Source organism: Tachypleus tridentatus, chromosome 1 (genome assembly GCF_004210375.1).
Source record: "Tachypleus tridentatus isolate NWPU-2018 chromosome 1, ASM421037v1, whole genome shotgun sequence".
Classification (NCBI taxonomy): Eukaryota; Metazoa; Arthropoda; class Merostomata; order Xiphosura; family Limulidae; genus Tachypleus; species Tachypleus tridentatus.
This window is the reverse complement of record NC_134825.1, coordinates 175,229,999-175,257,294: the sequence shown is the minus strand read 5'-3', so window position 1 is coordinate 175,257,294 and position 27,296 is coordinate 175,229,999. Positions and strand designations below refer to the sequence as shown.

At 31.5% G+C, this 27,296-nt stretch overlaps 1 protein-coding gene across 1 annotated transcript in view; it reads left to right on the top strand.

Moving 5' to 3' along the window:
- The window catches only part of LOC143233666 (uncharacterized), a 68,341-nt gene extending 43,155 nt beyond the window's left edge, over window positions 1-25,186 (top strand). The window contains exons 7-10 of the mRNA XM_076470153.1: window positions 1,083-1,263; window positions 12,519-12,628; window positions 13,211-13,376; window positions 19,442-25,186. Coding sequence (XP_076326268.1) covers window positions 1,083-1,263; window positions 12,519-12,628; window positions 13,211-13,376; window positions 19,442-21,243 — 2,259 coding nt within the window. The 3' untranslated portion in view covers window positions 21,244-25,186. The remainder of the gene's footprint in view (window positions 1-1,082; window positions 1,264-12,518; window positions 12,629-13,210; window positions 13,377-19,441) is intronic.
- The last annotated feature ends 2,110 nt before the right edge of the window (window positions 25,187-27,296 follow it).

Genomic DNA, 27,296 nt, shown 5'->3' with positions numbered 1-27,296 from the left:
TTAAGTTTAACCTGAAGATTGACCTTAGAACAATGGAATGTGTCTTGTACTTTATTTCAGTTAAAGTTTTTAATATGCATACCGGTCATCTCTGCAATACATTTTTACTTAAGAGAGGCTCTCGTCATCATGAGATCTCAGAATAGAACCAGTAGAGAAGTGATTCCAGTCTGCTATCCTTCATTTTCTGGTCCTGTCATATTTTTATCATTAATGTTTTGTGTATGTTCAACAGTTTAGATATTGGACACAGCAAATAGTTTTGAAATTGCTTTATATACACTCTTTAATTATTTGTGATGGACCATTATGTGTAATTAAGTCTACAGCTTATGTCTATATTTTGCGATAAGCAACAATGGAAGCTACAGAGCAATGTGAAAAAGAAATATCTTCATTTTATAAGATTATCATAATCACCAAAGTTAGGCCTAATGATTTTGAATGCTTCATCATCTTTTAACCTTTAAACCTTAAGTGTTGAACCTAGTACCAGATTAATTCATGCACCACCTAGAGCTCCCATTGGCCACCCAAGTAAAAAAAAAAAAAGGACTCCACTAAACTTTTATCCATCTATTGTTGGACATAGGATTTTACTCTGTGCTGTGTTGTTATTGTCATGATATTTTTAGGGTTTTATTCGCAGTATTATGAATAAGGTTTTAATATCAAGTCATACCCTTTTTGGGAGAAGTGCATAAGGTTATGGTTATCCTTGCTTGTAATTTAAGAGTTTAAATTATTAGTATTCATGTAGTGTCATTAATATTTGAAGGGTAGGTTTCAAAATCAGATTGGATCCTTCCCCAACATTGGACAAGAGGGCAGCACCCTTTTTCATGTGGTTCAGGGTTCAAATTAAGTTCATTTTTTGGACAGCTATATTTTATTTCTGAAGGTGTGGACAAACATTTCTCTGGTCATTTTGACCTTGGGGTCAAGTAAACATTCATAAGCTGTCACTACTGTTTTTCATAAATACAATATTATCCTTCTTTGTCATTTAAACTGGTTGAATTAATTATCAAAAATAGATTAATCTTTGTTACCCATTTTCAATCTCAGTTGTTTTGTGTTAGAACCCATTTTTTAGAGTGAAAACAGAAAAACCTTGTGATCTACCACAGGCTGATACAACTTCAATGTTCAGCAGAAATAGTGATGAAGTCCTTCATTGTTCACATGTTACGAATTTGAAAAAAGAAAAGGAACCAGAAGAAAAGTTACAACAAACTAACTATGGGTTGGAACTTGTATCAGGTAAATATAAATGTTTCAAATCTATAAGTATTAACATAATACTATTGCAAAAACCTGAATCAGATATAGCCAATTATATACAATTGCTGTAGAATAAATTTAATAAAACATACATTAACGAACTTCGTTAGAATTATTTGGTGATGTTCCGAGTGGAAAGTCCTGTTGTATAGACAGATAAAGATTTTTAACTTACATTGAACATACATTTATCAAAGTGACCATGTTGTTTAGATGTTACTTATTTTGGACAAATTGTTCTAAACCTGAAAAATAAACTGAGAATAAATCACAAATCTATAATACAGTTGATACAATATTCTTCAGTGAATTCATTCCTTGAATAAACATATTTCATGTCATTGGCTAAAAGTTTTCCTGCTGTGAGATATTAACTCTCTGTATGTGAGCTTGGTCATTTTGGCTGACCTTGTAACCACCATGTAACCATGAATCTACACTTATTAAAACTCTCAGTGTACTAATTATATCTTTATGAAATTTTGCAAGCTTTAATAAAGTACTTCTATCAAAGATTTGTATATGAATTTACTGTGTTAGCCTGAGTGCTAGATATTAACCATGCTAGAGTGCTTAAAGTACTTCTGTCAAAGATGTGTATATGAATGTGCTAGATATTCTTGATTAGAATACAAACTTCTTTTCATCTTACAGTTCATATTTCATCTGCATGACCTCAAGAACTTTCTAAATGAATATTGAATGTTTGTTGTTGTTTTTTATCTGGTGAAAATACATTTATCTCTTACTAACTCTGCAGTGATGTTAACTGTATAGAAATCGTTAATATACTAAAAAGTAAAATAGTTTAAAAATTTTAAATTAAATGAATAACACCACTTCTTAACTCACTGATTTCAGTAGTGATAAGAAAGTTCCAACTTACTTATCTTAACAGTTTCGAGTCTCAGTGTTTTTAAATTTCTTTTAATCTTATGGTTGTATTGTTGTACTTTGTACTTCTATTTTAATAATTATTGGGTAAAAAACAGTTAAATCACATTAGTGTTTTATATAGAGCTCATGTAACCCACTAATGACCTGGAGTAATATTTCAAACTGGCACTTGAACTTGTGAAATTTAACCAGTTTATTTCATTGAAGTTTTGTTAGAAGTTTATAATTTAAAATGCTTTAGTTATCTCTTTTTTAAAATGTACATAAAAAATGGGTATTTCTGGTACTCACTGTATATTTGCAACCAAGTTAAGATATTTGACATTCTCTCTTAAACAACATTGATCATCACAAATTTGAGTCTCCCAAGAATTTCATGTAGCTTTCAACTATACATATTTGAACACAAAAAATGTGTTGGATATTATAATGTTTCTCAAAACTATTATCACTTATCTATCTTTATAAATAAGCTATAAACAAGATGAAATATAACATTACCCTTCAGAGCACCAACACAACCTCAATGCACAGCAACTCATCCTACGCATTTCCACTCATGGTAACTTCATTGACAAGGCTTTGTATTTAACAGATATGTTTAAATTTCTCATCTAAGTTAAATTTGTTGACACTTGCATCATTTATAGAACTTTGATTTTCATTTTCTGTGGCTTTTGTCTCAAATAGTGTAAATTTTATCATAAATTTTCAAATGATTGTGACTTAGTCCTAATGTGACTGATGTTGTTCATACTGAATTCTTATTTTTTTACATTGGCTCCTGGAAGCTCATGAACCATTTGGGTTATTACAGTCAATGTTCAATATGTTTAGAATTACTATGTGCTTACTGGGTCCTCTACTCTCACCTGTCTGCTACACGCCTTTTCCTTTGGTTAGGAATGATTTATTGGACTTTAGTTTTAATCTGATTTACACTTGTAAACGTTTTTGAAAATAGATAATATGATGATAGATGATTTATAAAGTTTGAAATTTGAATAATCAGCATGGTTTCTCTGGTGGATAGTCTTGTCTTACTGATATTTTGACATTCTTTGTACTGCATACTTAGATGATGGTAAAGTATTGTGAATTTGATGTTTCTGAATTTTTAGAAAGTTATTGAAATAGTATTACATGAAAGGCCTGTTAAAAGAGTTATCTCTGTTGATGTTGAGGAAAGATTGGCTTTTTAGATATAAATCTGGATGGATGGAAGAAAGTAGAGGGTTGTTTATAAATGGTGTTCACTCAAATTGGGTTAATGTCATATGTGGGTTACCTCAATGTATGTGTAAGGACCTTTGTTTTCTTTTAATTATTATAAACATCAATGACATAGTCGAAGGAATTGTTAATGAATTATATCAGTTTCCTGATGGTATAAAATTTGTGGTATGGCTGACTGTGAGGAGAATACTGCTACTTCTTTATTATAAGGCTTGGATTGTATGTTGAGTCAGGCAAATAAATGGCACATGGGTTTTAATTATAATAAATGTTATGCACATGGGATATCACAGTATGAAATACGAGTATGGTTTTGATGTGAATAACCTTAACAGTTTAATGGAACAAAAATATTTTGGTATTCTGGTTGATCAGTCTTTTAAGTCATTGAAGCAATATGTTGTTGCTAATGGTATGGTAAAGAGGATTTTAATTTATATCTATAGAAATATTAAGTACAAATCTAAAGAAGTTATAATGTAATTTTATAGGTCATTAGTTAAACCACATTTGGAGTATTGTGTTCAGCCTTGGGCCATTTACTTAGGACATTGAATTGCTGGAAAGGGTTCAGAGGAAAGCTAATAGGATAATACCTGGGATGGAAAGGTTGGATACAATAATAGATCGAGATCTCTGAAATTCCTTTTCTCTGGAGAAAAGAAAAATTAGAAGGGGTCTAATTAAGGTGTTTTATACAGCTACAGGAATTATTATTGTTAATATACCATTTCATTCTTCTAATTACAATGACCTATGTACTCATTTTCTACTTGCTATAAGTTGCTAAGCCTTTTCAAATTTCACATGTGGAGAATATAAAACAAAATAATTTTGTGTAGGTTATGTATATATATTTGAAATGACCAAAAAAATCATAAATAACTATATTGACACTATATAATTCCACTTTAGTTTATCAAGCTTAGTAACTAAGGTGTATTTTGTTTAAAAAATATGTAATTTCAAGCAGACTAAAGACACAACCTACCTGCTTGTAATCTCGGATCAAAAGAATGAAATGGCTTGGAAGCACTACAAAGTGACTACTGAGGCATTCTGAACTTTCAGTTGGTTATTTACGAGCCATATGTTTATGATTGTATGTGTATAAGGGACTATTTCCATAAACAGAGTTGAGTGGGTCAACTGTGTTTGATACAGTACATAATTAATATCCCAGCATATAGGAGATATATTAGGTTCTTGTTTTGTACTGTGGCATGTCAGTATTGGTTATTTGATTTCATAATTCATTTGAAACTATTGACATAGTATTTTGACATCACAAAACATTTAATTTGAACCAGTGTTGGATTCAACATACCATATGACTCACAAGAATTGATATTTATTTGCTTTAAATTTAAAAACATTAACAAATTTACAAAACTAAAATTTAATTTATAATCTACAATTTAATTCTAAACATTGACATAAATTCATAAAATAGTGATTCAATAAAGTTTGAATGCAAGCAAGTCAACAAATGAGATGGCACTGTCTTTAACCTGTGACTCATTGCAGTAGGGTTAATGTTACCACTGAGTATGATGGATGTGATGACTCATACGGACCAACATGCCCCTTGTAGTCCTTAAATTATATTTATGTAAATATATAACAAACATGATAGCAGCATCAGTCAGTTTTTCAGATAAGTTTTTATTTTAGGTATATGTAAACTGTTAAAATTTATTATTATAATGACTGCTACTTATACTATCAGAGCATTACAAAAAAAATATTATGGACATTGCTCCAAAAATAAACATTATAATTATTAAAGTGATTTTCTTATTTGACTTATTTTATTCTTTTAAAGTATTATAAAAATTGGTAGTAAATTTACTCAATTAATATAACAGGTCTTGACAAATATTTTTAGATCTAGGAGCTAGATGTGTCTAATCTACTTCACCACTACTTGTACAGAGCAGTGTGGGCTACATTAGAACCTTCAGTAACCATGGTTCTGTTATCATTGATTATTGATTATCTGCAGTTTTTCTCTTCTCCAGATTTTTTTTCAAAATAATTGTTCCATTACAATTCTGGACAATAATTTACATTATTTTTGAGAAATTATTTCCCAGAAGTTAATTTTGGTTGTAAAGGTTCAGGTGTTGCATGATATATGAGGTTCTCCCTTGCAGAATCTGGTATGCATTCAAAGTGTAAGCCAGCTGATTCAAGTCTAAATTTTCCTCTTTTATTTTTAGCTGTTAAGATAAGAATACAAAATACTTCTATCTTTATTCACTTCATTTGATTAATGGTTAAAAAAATAGTAAACAAAAATATACATTTAGATTTCACTGAACTTCAGTTGTCATCTACTGGTCTGTGCTGTGTGGCAGGCATCCTTTAACTACAGATTCACGTTCGGGTTACTTTGGGTGTTGACTAGTTGCACATTGTTCTCTTTCCAATAGATAATTGGTATCTTGAACCTGTAGTGTTTGTTTGTTTGTTTTTGAATTTTGCGCAAAGCTACACGAAGGCTATCTGCACTAGCCATCCCTAATTTAGCAGTGTAGAACTAGAGGGAATGCAGCTAGTCATCACCACCCACTGCGATCTCTTTGACTATTTTACCAATGAAATAGTGGAATTGACCATCATGCTATAATGACCCCGTGGCTGAAAGGGTGAGAAAGTTTAGTGTGATGGAGATTCAACCCTGTAAGTGCCTCAGATTAGTGATTCCCAAGTCAATGTTTGACTAATTTTTCTAAAGTTAGCAATTAAATTAAACTGAAACAGGAATGGGTAATTAAAAGAGGAAGTATTACAGGAGAAAAAATGTAATTGGAGTTGCATAACTCACAATATTCAGAGAAAGTAAGCATGATTAACCAATACTTGGCTTTTACCATTGTGGGAACTTTGGTAATTTTGAATGATAATGTAAGTAGGCACCAGTAAAAAGATCATAATTTATAACAAGGAGCTTAAATATATTGAACATTTTTATTCAGATCAAACAGTGGGCTAATTAGTTAGAGGAACTAGAACTTTGATTACTCATTGTTTCTATAATCCCTGATTTATTTGCTTTTCCCAGATTATCATGTGAAGTGCTGAATCCATCATTAAATTCACAGAAATAAACTTTTCAGTTTACGAGTCAAAAAAAGATGAAAATAGTCATGGACTTCCAAGAGTCCAGCATGCACCAAAGGATACACGGTGGTGAGGAACCACACAAGTGTGAAGTGTGTGGCAAACAATTTATAAGTAAAAGCAGCCTTAATTCACATCAGAGGATACACACTGGAGAGAAACCATACAGTTGTTTAGTTTGTAACAAAATATTTGTGCATAAAAGCAGTCTCAACTTGCATCAGAGGACACACACTGTAGCTGTGCAACTGGAGGAGGCCAGTCTGATACAATTCAAAGTCCTAATACAAATGTGTCAATACATTTATGTTCAGTATCTTACACGTTCAGTTACAGTCTTAAGGTTTTTAGAATTGGAGGTTGTGCAATGAGTCTGTTAGCTTCAATAATTTTTAGCAAATTTACTCAGTCTTAAATATTATGTCTCTTGGTCTGATACTTTTACAACTAGAGGAATACTCATTAGAGAGCATACCTGTGCTAAACAATGTTGATCATATTAGGCCCTCAAAACATAAGAAACTGTGTCTGTATATCCGTAATCATCAATAAACATGAACTATTTGTAATACAACAGTGAGGACTGATATTGTACATATGTCCACCAAGTTTCGTCAAAATACGATAATTTTTGACTGAGTTGTAGAGTAAAAATAGTGAGAAAAATCAGTCCCCATGTTAATGGCTATGGATTATTATGATTTTTTTGTGACCTTGACTCTTCAAACTAATCTCTTCCAAGTTGGGTCATAGTCCAAAAGTATACCAACTTTCGTCCAAATATATTCAACCGTTTTCGAGAAACTTGCAAGCAAATACGCAGAAGACGGTTACAGCGCCGTGAGGGCATTATGACTATTGGTCAATCCCACTATTCCTTGATAAAAGAGTAGCCCAAGAGTTGGCAGTGGGTGATGATGATTAGCTGCCTCTCTCTAGTGTTACATTACTAAATTATGAACGGCTAGCTGAGATATCCTTTGTGTTGCTTTGTGCGAAATTCGAAACAAACAAATGCACAAGGGTGAAATATAACCTCCATCAACATTGGTGATGAAGGCAATAAAAACCATTAACTATGCCCTTTAATTGGTTTTAATGTTATGTGGAATTGGACTGAAGTAGATTCCTCTGTTTTTACATCATTTTGAAGTTTGAGAAAGTATAAATGATTATTTAGTTTACACAAACATGTGGAATTGTTTCATTACAATTAACAGCAAGGAAGATTTTGTTTTAGAAGCTTGTATACTTGAAAAGGTTTGCACTAGTGGTAGAAATGTCATCTTTGTTCCAAATAATACACATTTTTGGTGTAAAACCTAAAACCTGCATCTTATAATAAATAATACTTAATCAGTAAGTAAACTAAAAACGACACAAATGTGGTATTGTTATTTTTTACGTGTTCTTGAGTCCAATGTCAATATATTAGGTAATGAACAAGAACAGGCACAGGATATTCTAAGACAGTAATAGTATAACAAATCTTTCACATATAATTTTGATATCTCTCATTGTCAAGTCTGCAATGAACTAGTGAAGTAATTATGGGCAAGGATAGTTCAAAAAATAACTAGTAGTAAATTTGAATCACTATGCTTCTTGTTCAGTTTTTTATGCTTTTAAAATATTCAATGCTACTCTAAATGTAGTAAATTCAAGCAGGTAAGAACAGAGTAGTAGCAGATGACATCTGTTTATAAACTGAGCATGCACGTATTTTGATGGGAATTCTACAAATGTTTACTTTTTTTTGAGATTTTGATTTTTTTAGCAAATTAATTTTAACTATTTACTGCTACAGAAACTTTTTTGATATTTTGAATTTAACTGTTTTAAGATATGAGAAATGAATATGATGACTTTGAAAATAAAAATCTTAAAGGTCTCAATGATTTGATAACTGCACAGAATCGAAATACAAAATGGCGCAAATGAAGCAAAGAAATTTGAGTCTAATTAGAATTTTTAAATACTTTATTGGTGCACACATATAATTATGCTTATGGGACCAACTGAATCACCAAGAAGACAGTTTCTTAGTACATAAAACTTGTAATTTTTCTTTTAGTAACTTATTTAAACAAAGCTTATTATTAAGTAATAAACATAATTAAGAAAATTGCGATGTAACATGATAGTCAAGGATGTGAATTATTGTATAATTAAATTTAAAAAAATATTCTTCTAAATTATTGAAGATAAAAACTTTAAATGTTCTAATAATTTTAAGTGATAAGTATTAACTTCAAAGTCAGGTAATTTAGTCCCATAGTAATAACGATATGTTTCAGGTTCAGTGTATATTTTTAGGAATAGCTCCTCAGGTGACAAATGGATAATTGTAATAAGTAATACGGCTTGTTATTTGTACTGTATCTTCCAATTGGCACTTGTTTTTAACTTTTAAATTTTTTGGTACTTTATCTTTAATCGACTTATAAATGTGGTGAAATGATGATTTCTTTTGTTTCCAAATGCTTTATAAAATATGAGATAAACTTGCAACAGTTTTACTTTTAGTGTGGGGTTTACACCTTTAAAAAAATAATAATAACGAGAAAAAATTTTAGGTAAATTATTTTGATGAAAAATTACACATTATCCATAAAGATACCATGCCAATTAAAAAAAATTAGGATTTTCTCTGAAAGACTTGGTCATAAAAACTTTAAAAAAGATGCAAGATCTGATTCAGATGTTTCTAGGTACTGAAAGTGTAAGTTTTAAGAAAGCAAGTAAGCTGTGAATTTTTATCTGAGAATGGAAGAATTGAAGTTGAGAGTTGACAACGTTTTATTGAAAGTGAAGACAAAAGAAGAAGGTCAGTTGGCAGTAACTATTAATATTTAGATTTATATGTCTGGCAGTTGTTTTGATTAAGAAAATTTCACATTTAGTGTTTTACAATTGATCATTGGAGGTGCTCGAAGATTAAGAAATTTTCCTTCATCTCGCACGAAGGACTGATGAATTTTGTTTCTATGGGGTTTTATTTATTCCATTAAAGTTTACTTATATTAACAAGTACTGTCAGTTAACTCTACATTTGGTAAAACTGTGTTAGGACAATAGACCTTTGGAATGTATTGCCTTGAGACGTGTTGAATTCAGCAAATTTAAGGGATGGTTTTATAAATATATGAATAATAAGGACTAGGTGTGAAATTTAATTAAATACTACAAATGATTATGTGTGAACAAAGATTACACTGGTGATTTGTGTCTTATAAATTAATTGATTAACCAAAATTAGTGTTTTCAGTTATTGGTGTCATTGAATATTCCAGTAAATTATTAATTGAAGGTACAATTAAGTAGATTGTCACAAAATTAATCATAATTATAGAGTTTTTGATTATTTAAATCACCCAAGTAATCAGACTTATTTACCCTTCTTATGGCAAAGCTACTTAGGTTATCTTCCATTATCACTAATTTTTAAATGCTGACTAGAGGGAAGGTGAACTTACTGGCACCACCTCTTGTTATTGTAATTGTTCTTGCTGACCAGAAAGAAGGCAACTTGTTATCAGTAGGCATTGCCAACTTATTTTTTTAGTGGTGAACTTCCAGCTAGAAGGATGGGAGTCTGTTTTTAATTTTCTCATATTTTATGTACTGCTGTCAGAAGGACATTACACATAATCTATTTATAGGGCTGTCATTTAATCTTATAATAAAATTTTTTCTAAGTGCCTAGTTATAATAATAGCTGGCTTATAGTATTTTAATTTAGTGGCTGAGACAGCCTAGATGGAACAACAGGTCTCTTATTGCCATTAAATTATAGATTATGTTAATTATACATTATACAGGCCTGCAAATTTAAACTTCATGAAAGTTGGTTTGGTTTTATTAACAGACTGGAAACCAGTCACAATAGTGTTAAATTCTACTTAAAAAAAAGCTGGTTTGGTTTTATTAACAGACTGGAAACCAGTCACAATAGTGTTAAATTCTACTTAAAAAAAGCTGGTTTGGTTTTATTAACAGACTGGAAACCAGTCACAATAGTGTTAAATTCTACTTAAAAAAAAGCTGGTTTGGTTTTATTAACAGACTGGAAGCCAGTCACAATAGTGTTAAATTCTACTTCAAGAAAAGTACCTTTAAGTGGTACTCTTATTGGTAATAATTGTAGTACCATTATTCCATCAACTCATAGTGCTGTACATTTGATGCACAGAACTGTAGAATTTCCAGAAGTTCTTGACTGTTTAATCCTGTGCACATGGGATCAGTTTTTGCAAACATTGCAACCATCAGGTAATCAAGAAAGTATACACTCTGTAACTTTTGAGGTCATAAGTGTATCTTTACATTATTTTTAGCCATTTTGTAAACGTTACAAACCTTTGATACACAAAACAATCATGTTTTTGTACTAAGTATTTTTACCAGATATTTGTCTGTTTATTTACTGAGTCATCCCAACTCATTCTCATGTTGAGATAAAATGTTTTTTTCATCTTACAGTTTTAGAATTAACCTGATGATCTCTAGAATCAGTTAATGTTATTTTGTAAAATTATATATTTAACATATTATCTATTTCATAATATTAAGATGATCTTTTCATAAACATGGAGAGAAGAATTAATATAAATTACCCTTTATATTTCTGGAATGACTGCAAATTGCAACAAAAAATTAATGTTTTATCCCAAAGTGTTTCAGTTTATGAATAGCTTACATGTTTTCATTACATCTTACTATGTTGACCCATTTCTAAGTACTAGTACCCCATAACAAGGTATAAATCATTCAGTGAACGAATGTCATGACATTAAAATGAATAATGTAAGTTCTTCTTGCATGTATACCTTGCATAAAATTTAAAATACATTTTTCATTTAAGTTTTCTTACCTAAGCTAAGTAATTTCAAATTTTTGTGTATTAATTACTTTTCTAATAATAAAGTTAAAAGTATGAACTTTACTAGTTATATTTTAGTCTTGTATTTTTCTGCAGTCAAAATCTCAATAGATGTTTACTCTGAGTTTTACTAGGGCTATTGTTAATACTTTCAAATATTCAGTTAATAACACAAAACAGTAACACACACAAAGAAAACATGTCTTCTAGCTATTAAATTAACTGGCTTTGTAACTAATTTGTGTTTGTTAAAATAATTCTTCTTACATTTTCACTGTGAACTTGGGAATAGCAACTTTGAAACTATAAAAAAATAGTTCAAAAACTCTCATCAGACAAGTTAATATATTACTAATTCAATAATTTTTTTCTCTCTCTGTAGAAAGAATTAACATTTTTTGATGGTCTGTGACAGTCATGGCATGTAGTGTGGGTTTGACCTTCTTGTTTCTGTAAATCAAGATGATAGGAGATTGTCTTATCAGTATCTATACTGTAAGTTTGTAACTTGGAATCTCAAACAGAGGAAAAAATGTTTAAATGAATAATTTGGAGCAAATAATTTTCACATGAAGATGGAGTACTTAAACATTTCTTTTTAAAATAAGAAACAAAATTTGTATTAATTGTGTTTATTGAAATAAATTGATAATAATGCAGTTTACTTAAATTTTGAATGTAACTTTAAAAAATATGACATGTACTCATATTCAGAGGATTTAGAGTACATTGGTTATGTAGCAGGTTATTTGTAAATTTCTATCTTCGTATCTCCAGTTTGAATAAGCACTTCCTCAGTAAAACTGTTATTATATACAAATGCATATCAGGACTTAATTTCAATGTAACAGTTTCTTTTGTAGGTTTCTTAGGAACAGAAAATTATTGTACATTATGGAAAAGTAACATTTAAATAATGAGGGATATCTTATTAATCAGAAACAACACTTAACCCTTTCGCTACAGCTGGGACATACAAAGATTACATAAAAAGAATAAATCAAACTACTTTTGACAAATTGTCAGTACACAGCAAAGCCCTGTAGCGATGCACCTCATATTTGTTACAAGCATATTTAATTTGTATCTCTAGCAACAAAAGAAGCTCTTTCCTCAAGAGAAACATCTTCCATCTTCATCACCGATTTTAAAGTTGCAGAAGAAAAACAAGAAGAGAAGTATGATAATGTACCAAAAGTTGAGGTAATTTGTGAATTAAAAATCTTTAAAAAATAATTTTTTATTGTAGTAAAATATTTAGATACCTTTGTGAAAATGTTTATATGGCATTGGTATTCACTTTTCTCTTGTACGTGTGTCTTCATTTAAAAGATTTGAAATATCCATTTTATCTTGTTTTTGTTTCTTTGAAATCTTTCAGGATGTAGACAACCAATTATTTGTATGTAGACAACCAATTATTTGTTTAATTTGTTCTTGGAGTCAAGTATGTTTTTAAACTTCTTTTACTAAGTACAGTATATTACTTCTGTTTTCTTGATTGCACAAAAATGTGGCATCATTCATCATTAAAAATCAGTTAATATTAACTAATAAGTATTTAATGAAAGGATTAATTTTCCAGTAATTTTTAGCATCACCAACAGAAACTTTTGAGAAAATATTTAGATGTTGCTGTTGATTTTTCACTTTTCTCGTATACGTTTGTCTTCATTTAACATCTAGTTTTTAATCTAGCATTTATTGGAAGATTAAAAATTTGTATAGTTTTTGACATTACCATGTGTTGTTTGCTATCAGTCTCTTAAATTCTTTTACTTTTAGAACCCATTTGCCAGAGTGAAAAAAGAACAGGATGAAATTATTTCAATATTCAGCAGAAGTAATGATGAAGTTCTTCACTGTTTACATCATGATGTTAAGAAGTTGGAAAAAGAAAAGGAGCCAGAAGAGTTACAACTAACTAGCTGTGGGTTAGAAACTTTATCAGGTAAATATAAAACTATATGTATTAAACTTTGGTGGTGGAAAAATGTGTTCTGCATTTAGTTTGTTATTGCTGATATTTGTTATTGATCGAACTTGAACATGATGGTGTACTTAGATTATCTTAGGGTTGTTTGGTCTGACAGAAATTCCTTTTGTAAAAACCATTGCTACCCATCTGGACCTTGAGGATCTAATTTGTCAACTTACTTTGGTCACAAGAGTGGTCATGTTATTAAGAAGTTACACATTTATGACAAAGGGCCTTAGGTTCAAGAAACAAATTGTGAGAATCATCCATAGACTTGTAATACCTTTGATAATATATTTTCAGTAAAAGAATACCTTAACCCTTTCTTGATGCAAGGGTAGAAAAATTCTAAATTTTCAGCAGGACACATGTCCTGCTGGACAGTGAAACTTACCAGACATTTGAACGTTTAGCAGGACACCTCAAAATTGTCATCTGACATTACCGAAAACAAGAAATCAAGTAGAGACAATTATTATATAAAACAGAATCATGTTATTTATGGCACTGAAACATTATTTCAAAGCAAGTGGCAACAAGCCTTGTATCCATTAAAAATGACACATCTATCAAACTGGTAGATTTAGTCATCCAGCTCTAAGACATCAGCTGATGTAGACTCAGTATCTCTATTGTCTTTACATATGTGAGTTCCATGTGGACTCACAAATCGTGTGGTTTTTTTTACTGTCCTTTCACCAGGATTCTACAGACTTGCAAAGCAATTCTGTGCTTGCAAGATCACAGGTTTTATTCTTAGCTAATTTTATTGTCATAAAGTCATTAAGAGAATCATTTATTAGTTTGGACTGCCAATCATCCTTAATAACTACCATCTGGGAAAATCCATATTCTGGTTCAGCAGATGACATGGAAATCACCTGCATGAGGCATACTAAGGCCAACACTGTTGATCCAGGGAAAGGTTTACCGTCCTCAACAGTAATTTGACTTAACGTGTGGGCCCACAAGGCACTTGCAGTACTAGCCAGAGACTCATCTGATTTGGCAAGTCTTGTGGCTTTGAGCAGTGTCTCGTGTAAGTCAGCTTGGCAAATATCAGCTGCAATGTTGAAACCCTTAGCTTCTAGCAGAGCACCAAAGTGGTCCAATAGTGTCTGGAGTTCATTATGGCCATGAGATGACAATGCTTCCTTGCTTTAGGCCAGTTGCTTAGTTCAAAAATTTGAAAGGCACCAATAAAATCCTTATCAAATTCTTCAAATCTCTCGTTCAGATATGTGACAATTTTACCCAGGAAGATGGCAGTTTCTTCAGCCACAGATTGAGCAACTGTCTCTTTTGTGGCACTTTTTGAGCCTCTGGCCCTTGTCTGACCACTAATAACAATCACCTTTCCTCTAAGTAACCACTTGCCAGTTTGTTCACATGTTGTGACCTCTTTAACAATTTTCTGGGATCTCTCAATATGATTCAGATTGCTCATCTTCTCTTTGCAAACAGCAAGTTTGTCAGAAACAATGTTCACAGTTGCAGAATTGTCTTGCATTTTGAGACTAAGAGATGTCAAAATAGGCAGAACTGCCAAGAGTATGTACATGTATAGGATGGATTTAAGGCTTGTCAAAGTACTGTATAATCCTGCAGCTTTCTGTCTACGTTCCCCTTTGTCATGCAGCTTTACTTGATACAAATGCTCCACTAAAGCTGGCCAGTTATAAGAAACTGACTCCAGAGCACGCTCTTTGTAGGCCACCCACTGGGTCCTGTCCCTTTTGTTGGCTTTACCAGCTTCTTTGAGGCCAGTCCAGTTCTGTGGCAAATTGTCATAAAACTTCCATAGGTTTTCTAAAAAGGTTTGGATACTATCAAGGTAAGGGATGTCCTTGATGGCCTTCTTAATTGCAAGTTCCAATCTGTGATTAACACAGTGGATCACTATCACTATCCTTTATTTGTGCCAAAATTGACAGCTGCCCCATCAGCTTTCAGGCATACAATTGATTCAAGCCAGTCAGGAAACTTGCCATATGTGGACAATACTGCAAGTAGAAAAAATTAGTACCCAATATAAGTTACTTTCTGTAAAAAATGTAAATTTGTACTTTGGAAAATTCAATTGCTCCATTATCTATTACTCTAGTTGTGATAGGTTAAGCTCCAATTCTGTCAGTGATAAATACATGGTTCTTCTTGGTTTAAATCAATTGAAAAATGCTTGAATTTTCACTGATGTTTATTAATAATGGAATGGCTATGTAAACCTGAATTAAAACACAAATGTACATGAAATATTGTCCATTTTAATTTTTCTTTATCAGGAATTCAGGATAAATTCAGAAAATTCTCATCCCAGGTAATTAAGAAACCTTTACCTGAACTAAGTGCCTGTAGCAAGTGTTCAGAATCAGCCTTCTCAACTGACTGCAGACACAGGAAGTGGGTTACTGAGTAACAGTCACTGTTATCTTATCTTATATCTTACGTAGACTATCTCCTGCTCAATGTTGGCAGTGTCTGTTGAGCCGTCAGTCATAATGCCAAAGAATAATGAAATGTGCAGAAGAGATCCGACATTAATTCTAATTGTTTCTGCAATATACCACATAAAGATAACTGCTTGTTTGTCATTGGCATAATGTTCTGTTAAGTTCATACCAAAGTTGTGCTCCTGCAGCAACAGCAGCTCTTGAAAATTACTGAATGGTTTGACATTCAAAGCCATATAAAGGTCAGTCCTTAACAGCACAAGCAAACGATCTTTCTCAGTCTGGTTAAGTTTGCTCAATTCTTTCATCATGGTAGTTAAATCAGGTGTTTCTTTTGCTGTCTTAGCTTAACAACTTAGACTGTGGGGGTAACTGTTTTCATGTTCCTTAACAACACTTGCTCTCAGGTTGGAAGATCCTGTTATGAAGGTGTTCTTCTGCCTTCCACTACTTTGGTCATATTCCTGAGAAACTGAGTAAAACATCAGTCCGGTAGCATTATTATACTCCAGCCATGGTCGGCTTCTATTCCATTCATCCTGAAAATGACGAGTAGGCTTAGCGAACAGTACTAGCAGTAACAATTTTTGTTTTAACACTTGGGCTTGGGTCAACAAGCTTGGGTTTTTTCACTTGGGGTTCCATAGTATTGTCTTCTGATTCATTAGTCTTGCTCATGAAGCCAAACTGAAATAGATCGTTTTTTTACTATCAGATGCCATGGTCAGATCATCGTGAATGTTTGACTATCCGGGACGGCACGGATAAGGCGACCAAAAAAGCTTTTGCACTGAATCAAAAACAGTGGCCATGTTCACTTCTTTCCATTTTTGGAAATGGTCCCTCATATACATTTATTTCAATATATGGCATGTGAATAACCATGTGAATGTCCTCAGAGTTGTTTTTTCAGCCATTTTAATCTTTGAAAAGGCTACCACATCCTTTTGATCCAAGATTTTAATGAGGTAGGTGTCTTTAGTCCGCTTGAAGTATCATATGTTTTAAAAATATAAATACATCTTAGTTAGTGGAATTCTATGGTATTGGTGTAATTGTTTATGATTTGTTTGGTTATTTAACTGTATATATAAAACCTAAAACAAATTGTACTTGGTATTCTCTGTGTGCGAAATTTTAAAAGGCTTAGTAACCTACGTCCAGCAGCAACCAAGTATAAAGGTTGTAGCAAGAAGAGATACTTGTTTGATTCACTTCTTGATTTATTGTTCTATGTTTTAAAATTAATAATTTATATATATATATACACATAATGTATAATAATTGGAATGTGATTATATATTAAATACTAGTCCACTTAAACACAACCAAGACAGGGAAGACTAAAGGTCAGTTTTATATTATTGGATGCATAACATGAGTTTACATGCACCGTGCCAATGCAGGCTATGTAATGTTAGCTGGCGTGACTGGAAGGTCAGAATAATAAAAAATAATAAATATATATAGCATTATGAGACTTGAGCTACTGAGACTAAACATTTGTATTTTTGTGTTATAATATGTAGTAATTCTGGCATGAAAAAAGCACAGTTTATATTTATTACCTAATTTTTTTATGATGTTTACAAGGTTGATGACGTGACAAACCCCACTTAGAGTTCAGAAAATAACATAGTCTTACTGAGGACAAATGTTTGAATTGTATTTATGAGGCTTCAGAGATTTTGGGGATGAAGAATAGCTTTTTCTAATCATAATAGAAAATCACTTTGCACTCAAACTAGTAATGAAACAGACTTTATTTTCACCAACAGATCTTCAGTAGAAATATTTCATTAAAAAATCTGATTTTTTATATACAAAATTCTTGTAATTTTTACCATAAGTGTACCAGATTTTCCAAAGATGCACATGCTATATTAAAATTTATAATGTAAATATTTAACATGTGAAAATGTGTAGGTGAATTTGTATATATTATACTGAACCTGAAACGAAAGGGTTAAATAAGCATACAAAACCTATTCCAATTTTAATCAGAAATCATCCTATTGATATATTAACATTAATTTGTCTGTGGGCTTTGTCATTGTGACTGACCTTGTAGCCATGAAGCTATTTTATTTTGAGTGTATCTTTGTGGAATATGTTAAGTTTTCAATAAATATTACAAGTTTTTCTTGCATGTACACATTGGAAAAAAAACAAAAAAAAACATACAGTTTCATAAAGTATTTCTTCCAGAGATTTGTGTATGAATCTCTGAAACCTTTACTGAATTAGTTCAAGTTAGAGGTGATTTTCATGCTAAGAATGAAAGTTCTTTCCTTCGTTGTATGTTCTTATATTTCACTTGCATAACTTCTACATTCTAAGTGAATATCAGTTTATTTTCTTGGTAAAACAAAATTTTTCCATTACTTTCTCTACTGCACTAACTGCACTGTTGATCAGAAAGTTTCAAGTGGAGCCAATATGAACAACATTCAGTCCAGTGTCAAATAAATCCAATTCTTGAGTTAGTGTACTGGCCTATCAGTCTCAAGGACAACTCAGTATTGCAGTGTGACTGGAAGAATAGCTTCTGGGTAGGAAAAGGCCTCTCTCTCTCTCTTCTGGTCCTCTGTTTTTCTAATTATATGTTCATAACTGACAAGCATTTCAACATGTTCCATTGGTCCACATGCTTAAGTGCTCAATAACAACTGTAGGTAATGCAAGAACAGAATTAATAAAGTGCTTAGAAGATATTTTTCCACCATATATGTATATCCTGCATGTTATATGTAATGGCTAGCAGCAATACCAGGGAAAGATGTTGATTCTACGTATAAAGTTACATAGAAGATATATTAGCACACAAGTTGAGTAATAAACCTTAACAGAGTAGAACAACAAGATACATTAAATGTTTTCTTAATCACTTTATTAAAAAAAAGGAATTTTCTGTCTATCACCAAAATTACCATGCATATTTTATAGTAATAACAATTTTTGTTTTATAAATGAAAATACCCTTTTTTTCATGAAATAATTCTCTTTGACTTGGTTTAATCTGATATTACTTAGTTTAACTTGAGGAAGTATGTACAATTCTTAAAACATACATTGTTTCTTCTAGCAGCATGTAAGAATTTCTATTACATCCTCTATATGACTGGGACAACTGTTTAAAGATGAGATCTGTTAATTCTGCTTTTCACAGACGTGTAAAATTTCTCTGTAACATGCATGTGGTTCATCACTTGCCATGTGTTATTTAAGCTTACTTTGAAATGTTCTGTCAAAACAATTGATGTAATAGCAGCATGATTTAGTATTTAAATAAGTAGTTATCTTGGGTATATTTGGACACCTGTTAAAAATCATTATAATATAGATTGTTCCTTATAAATGCATAACAAAAAGTATTTGGTATTGGTAAATGTAATTTTGTTATTTTCTTCAAGTATTACAGAAAGGGTTAAGGAAGCTATTCAAGTGGTACATGTTACATTAATTCTTTATTATCTGTTTGGAATATACCTTTCATTTGTAGATCTGAAAAACTTTGTGAACAGATGTTGCAGAAAAAACAAAAAGTGAGATGAATCCATCTATTAATAAACAAATCTATCTTCACAGAAACAGAAAGTCATCATTCCCTGGGACCAACTAATGGTGATGTGTTTGATCCAACATTGTTAAGGGAAGATCACCAAGAAAAACATAACATTCCACATGGTGGAGGTAAACTGTACAAGTGTGTTATGTGTTGTATGGAATTCAAAACAAACAGTGAGATGAAAAAACATGAAAAAGTACATGGGGAGAAATCATACAAGTGTGTAGTGTGTGACAAAATCTTTCTATCAAAGAATCACTTGAAACAACATGTGAAAATACACACTGGTGAGAATCCTTTCAAATGTGAAGTTTGTGGAAAGACATTTTTCACAAATCATAGCTTGCAACAGCATAACAAAGTACACATTGGAGAAGTATTATACAAGTGTGAAGTGTGTGGTGCAAAATATTCAACAAATATGGAATTAAAAGTGCACCAGAAAATACACATTGATGGGAAATACAATTGTACAAGGTGCGGAAAAGAGTTTGGAAGTTATGTTGCTGTAAAAAAACACGAAAAAATACACAGTCTGGTAAGAGGTTATGCCTGTCTTGTATGTGGCAAAAAATTTGTGAGAAATAGTGAATTAAAAATACATGAGAGGTCACACACTGGGGAGAAACCTTACAGTTGTGTTGTGTGTGGGAAAGCATTTGTGTGTACAAGTACTCTTTACATGCATCAACGAATACACACTGGTGAGAAACCACATAGTTGTGAATTGTGTGGCAAAACATTTGTAAGTAAAAGCAGCCTTATTTTGCACCAGAGGATACACACTGGAGAGAAACCATACACATGTGAGGTGTGTGGCAAAACATTTGTAAGTAGTAGCAGTCTTAAAACACATCAGAGGTCACACACTGGAGAAAAACCGTACAATTGTGTCATTTGTGGCAAAACATTTACGTGTAAAAGTAGTCTTAATTTGCACCAGAGGATACACACTGGAGAGAAACCATATAATTGTGTTGTTTGTGACAAAAAATTTGTCTGTTTAAGTAGTTTTTATATGCATAAAAGGATACACACTGGAGAGAAACCATACAGTTGTCAAGTGTGTGGCAAAACATATGTAAATAGTAGCAGTCTTAAAATGCATCAGAAGATTCACACTGGAGAGAAACTACACAGTTGTGAATTATGTGGCAAAAAATTTGTAAGTAAAAGTGGCCTTAACTTGCATCAGAGGATACATACTGGAGAGAAACCGTACAATTGTGAAGTGTGTGGCAAAACGTTCACATGTAAAAGTAGTCTCAATACACACCACAGGATACACACTGGAGAGAAACCATTTAGTTGTGATGTGTGTGGCAAAACTTTTGTTTATAGTAGCAGTCTTAAAATCCATCACAGGATGCACACTGGAGAGAAACCATACAGTTGTGTAGTCTGTGGCAAAACATTTACTTGTAAGAATAGTCTTAACTTGCATCATAGAATACACACTGGAGAGAAACCATACAGTTGTGTTGCGTGTGACAAAAGGTTTGCTTGTATAAGTAGTCTCTACATGCATAAAAGAACACACACTGGAGAGAAACCATACAAGTGTCAAGTGTGTAGCAAAACATTTGTAAGCAGTAGCAGTCTTAATGTGCATCAGAGGATACACACTGGGGAAAGACCGTGTAGTTGTGCAGTGTGTGGCAAAAAGTTTGTAAGTAAAAGTATTGTTAATATACATCAGAGGATACACACAGGTGAAAAACCATATACGTGTGAAGTGTGTGGCAAAACATTTGTTAGTAGTTGTAGTCTTAAAACACATCAGAGGACACACACACTGGAGAGAAACCATACAGATGTGTAGATTGTGACGTATTGTTTATTTGTAAAAGTAGTTTTTAACTTGCATGAGAAGGTATGCACTGAAGTGAAAGCATACATTTGGTATGTGTGTGGTAAAATGCATCAAAAGATACGTACTTACAATTTAGTGATGTGTGACAAAAATGTTTTGTGGATTGTAAGCTCAAAATAAATACCATATTTCACCCTTTAAGTTGTTCATACTTCTAAAATATACCTTGAGAAATAACTCAGGGTAGCTAGAACGGGGAGTATTATTACAGTGTCATTTAATAGCATGTAATCTCCCATGATTTCAATCTTATGTGATTTAGACTTCTAATGATCAATTAATTTGTATTAAAGGCATGCAGTTATATTTATATTAATCTTACACATTTGTACTTTAATTCTAACTTTGAAATAAATTACAGAGTTTAAAGCTATCCGTGTTGTTCACAACTTACAACTTGAAGTAGAATGAACTTATATTTATGTTATGTTTATCACTAGATTCAGAGTATTCTATAGAATGTTTTTGAATAAATTAACATTTAGTAGAAATGGCTTTTGAGTCTTACAGCTTATGACAATTAACTATATGAAGTTAATATATAGTGCTCTTATTTTACAAATTATTATTTTGAATTTCAGTAAATAAAACTTTCACAGGGGCATGTAAATTATTTTGGTCTTTCCATATTACTGTGTGATTATGTATACACCAAAATTGTTAGATTAATTTACAAGTGTAAGTTTAATATTTACTAATATTTATTACAAAAGTTAATTTTAGAATCTCAGACTGTAATGCATTATAACTACTGAATGTTTACAACTTATATCATATCAGTGTCAAACAATGAACATGTTCTGATAAACACAAATAACTACCTCAGTGAGACTGATCAATTACCTGTATAGGGTAATTGGAGAAAGTATATTTGTTTGGAAAACATTTTTTAGAATTAATTTTTGTGTTTATTAGTTTTTTCATGAATACAAGTTTTTTGCTGTACTTTTATATTCTTCTGCTACCTGATTCTATTCCTGAATAGAAAATATGTTTGTAATTTATCTTTTGATGTTATGCTACTTTTATATAGTTCCTAGAAGGATGGACTTCAGTGATTACTACATGCTGTTAGAGAAGATTGTATAAACCTTTTAGTGACTTTTAATTCTTCAAGGAATGTTAAGTTTGTGATGAAACAAACCATTAGTGTTTGTATTCCATAAGGTATACTCTATTATTTCTTTGTTACTTTTAGTAATAGTATTGGTTAAAATATTCCTTATACCTATTTTTATTATTTTTTATTACTTATTATTATGTTTTTACAATAGAAAAATATTTTATGTTTTTAATTTAATAATATGGATTTAGGACTGAAAGTTTGAAGCAAATTATACCTTATGAGTATATTTAGATTATGACCAAACATATTTCTATCATAGAGACTACTCAACTGACGAAAAAATGCATTATAATCTTTGTATATTGTATGTAAAAACACTAGTTTTGATTTGTGTTTGTAGCATGCTTTGATGTGAATTTACTATTAATACATAGTTTCCTGACTATGGTATCAACATTTAAAAGTTTATTATTATTGCATGTTGAGAAGTTGATTGAAAATTTGAACAGTGTTTTTACCTTTACATTTTAATGAATATAAATCAAGTCATGCCATCTTGTAAATGCAGTCAGTGATTTTTAATTTTACTTTTAAAAATTCAAGTTTATATTTCTTGTACTATATACCAGTTAAATTGATAAAGGTTAGTTTCATGAAAGCTAGCAAACTTGTCCTGTTTCAGGTCTACATTTTTTAATGATTTATTAAACTTCTGTTGCTCCAACCAAGCTGTAAAATTTGCTTCATCATTGAAAGTTAGGTATAGATGCTAGGAGGTAGTAAAACCTTATGAAAAGTGCGATTAACATTAATGGTTTAAAAATCATACAAAACTCAAAACACGTTTCAAACATTCTTGTTAATTTGTCCAATTTTGATTGAAACCAGAAGTGTATAAACTATACATCCTTTGTTTTCACTTAATCATTGTCCAGTAGGCTTTTCTTTCAATATCAGAATTATGTACATAAAATGTCTGCAGTTTATATAATTTGTACCACAGTTATATGTTGGTGTCTGGCTTCTACCAAAGCATGCAACAAAGACTAGAATGTTTGATCACATTCCTTGGTCCATCTGAAATCAATAAAGGTGAGATGCTCTTGTAGAAGTTCATCACAACAACTTGATTATGCAAGATGTAAGTTTTTTTTGTCATGGTATGACAGAGACATTTCACCTTTGCTCCATGTTTCAGTTTCAAGCCCACCTTTTTTATCCTGTGGAATACTATTTTAAGATAGTCAAACACAACCAAATGCCAACAACATAGATCAGGAACTTTTCACATTGCAGTTCTGTTAATGTAAACTATATTAATTTTTTAAAAGTGACAGATGCATTACACAGGACAAATGATATGATGCAAAACTCGTTCACGCTATTGTTGGACTGAAAGAAGTCTTAAGTTTGCTTTTATCCAATTTGAATTTCTAGAATATGGGTGACACATCTAAAGTATTGAACTAGTGGACCACTAACAATGTATACAAACATTCATCTCTTTGTGGTAATGGAAAGATGTCAACTTGAGTTCCTTATTTTACCCATCTTTAATATATAAAAAACTGATCTACCTTTCTGAATAATACTACTGGAGAAGAATAAACACTGAATGATACTGCCCTTTAATATCCATTTTGTTTCACTACTGGCAGTCTATGTATAAGCCCGGCATGGCCAGGTGGTTAAGGCACTCGACTAGTAATCTGAGGGTCGTGGGTTTGAACTCCCGTCACACCAAACGTGCTTGTCCTCTCAGTCATGGGGGCATTATAATGTTATGGTCAATACCACTATTCGTTGTTAAAAGAGTAGCCCAAGAGATGGCAGTGGGTGGTGATGACTAGCTGCCTACCCTCTAGTCTTACACTGCTAAATTAGAAACTGCTAGTGCAGATAGCTCTTGTGTAGCTTTGCACAAAATTCAAAAACAAACAAACAATCTATGTTAAGGAAAGCTTTCCTTGACAGTTGTTTAATTAGATGTACGTCATCTGTAACTATGTGATGTCATATGACTGTGGTACAATCCAATCAGCCACCTACGTAAACAATAAATTTACTTTTATGTTTGTCTAAAACTTTTCCATACGTTTAGTGAATGTCCCCCAATGGCACAACAGTATGTCTGCATACCCACGTCACTAAAACCGGGTTTTGGTGCCTGTGGTGGGAAGAGCACAGATAGCCTATTGTGTTGCTTTGTGCTTAATTTTAAACAAACAAACAAATTTAGTGGTCATATGTTCAAAGTGTCATATCATTAGAAAGGCTTTTTTTCAAAGCATTCAAATTGCTTGTTAAATTTTTCATTCAAAACCACCTTGCCTGTTTTTGTTTCGTTGAATGTTAAACAATGGTACGATTAATTTTGACATTGTATGATGACCAGCTTCAAGTTAAACTTTATTTTTTGTTTGCAAAGGGTTTCACACAATATCTAACATGCCCATAATTTCTTAAAAAATTAACATTACACTAAATACAACTGATATGAGCTTTTTTGACTTATTTAGGACTAAAATATGCATGCACAGTACTTTCAAAACCATATGCACATTCAGAAGTTTCTACATGTTAAGTTAAATTCATCTTGATTGCAACTCTATATTTACTTTATAATAATTTAGCTTTGGTTAATTTCACAGATTGCTATAAACATTTTTTCTCTACATTTTTAGTGAAGGTTTTTTTTTTTAGTTTTTTGTTTCAACTTATAAAACTGTGTTGTACACTAGGTACTTGTAACTCTTTGATACACTATAAGATTATACTTTATTATTTACTTTGTATATTTCATTAAATAAAGTTACGTCTATGTGAGTTGTTTTTTCCAAATGTTTTAAGTAGATAAATTATCAATCTAAACGTAATACCTACAAGAAAGTTTAGCTTAAATAGCGTGCGTGAAAATGATAAAGAAAATTCAAATAAAGGACAAAAACCTGTATCCAACTTGACTCTCATTGGTCACCTTGTGTGATGTGTTACTGAAGAGGATTGGAATTCTCAAAAACTAATATAATCCAATAATCATAGATTGAAATGGCCTTTCCTTGAACTTAGACTTTTATATTGAATAATTTTCAGAATACTAAGTTTATTATATCTGCTATTGTGTGGGTTATATTATGTGAAGAACTGAATAGTGGCTGATGACACTTTTCCTTCACTACCCCGATCTAATGTATACGCTTTTCTCATGGTGACTACAAAGCACATTGACACCAACATTATCTGTAGTATAATCTACTTTGTTTTGATAAGAGTGTTGGAGATTCTGACCAGAAGTGTTAAAATCTAATAATCACTTACACACGGCATATTAACAGTTTCGAGGAATCAAAATTATCCAAGGACTAGTAGGTTTTACAGGTATTTTTCACAGTTTGTTCATTGTTTATACTGAACCCTAAGCTCCTCATTAGATCATGTTTACCTGGTTCAAAAATGTTCACCACTGACCCTTGACCACTCACTTTATTTGCTGGTGACAAGGCTTTAATAGGTGAGTGTCCACCATTGGTACTGGCATTCTCATGTGGCTCCAACCAAAGCTGGGTTTGAGCTACTCTGGTTGATGTTAGTCTTAGTATCCTGTATAGACAACCCTACCTGAGTTCTGATTCACCAGATGCAAAACCACCTTGTTAAATCTTAATTTGTGCTTCCCTCACAACAAGGTCATAACACAAGAGTTTACAAGAAAGATTTTACAGATTTTAGCAGCTAATAACAAATTGTAAAATAAGAATATAGTACACTCATTGTGCCAATATTTTTCTCTACCCATCCACTCTGTGATATAATCAGCTGAACTAAATATAGGATTGAACTTCATTGGATAGATCTGATCAAAAATAGATTTGATCAGGATATCAATCAGAGAGTGATATTAAAACAGTAACGTATTTAAGTTGATGTTAAAAAGAACAATGAGATTGGGCATGTGTATAAAACAAAAGGAACGATCTATTGTTATATCTTATGTGCATCAATCTATTGTTATATCTTATCATGTGCATCAATCTATTGTTATATCTTATCATGTGCATCAATCTATTGTTATATCTTATCATGTGCATCAATCTATTGTTATATCTTATCATGTGCATCAATCTATTGTTATATCTTATCATGTGCATCAATCTATTGTTATATCTTATCATGTGCATCAATCTATTGTTATATCTTATCATGTGCATCAATCTATTGTTATATCTTATCATGTGCATCAATCTATTGTTATATCTTATCATGTGCATCAATCTATTGTTATATCTTATCATGTGCATCAATCTATTGTTATATCTTATCATGTGCATCAATCTATTGTTATATCTTATCATGTGCATCAATCTATTGTTATATCTTATCATGTGCATCAATCTATTGTTATATCTTATCATGTGCATCAATCTATTGTTATATCTTATCATGTGCATCAATCTATTGTTATATCTTATCATGTGCATCAATCTATTGTTATATCTTATCATGTGCATCAATCTATTGTTATATCTTATCATGTGCATCAATCTATTGTTATATCTTATCATGTGCATCAATCTATTGTTATATCTTATCATGTGCATCAATCTATTGTTATATCTTATCATGTACATCAATCTATTGTTATATCTTATCATGTGCATCAATCTATTGTTATATCTTATCATGTGCATCAATCTATTGTTATATCTTATCATGTGCATCAATCTATTGTTATATCTTATCATGTGCATCAATCTATTGTTATATCTTATCATGTGCATCAATCTATTGTTATATCTTATCATGTGCATCAATCTATTGTTATATCTTATCATGTGCATCAATCTATTGTTATATCTTATCATGTGCATCAATCTATTGTTATATCTTATCATGTGCATCAATCTATTGTTATATCTTATCATGTGCATCAATCTAT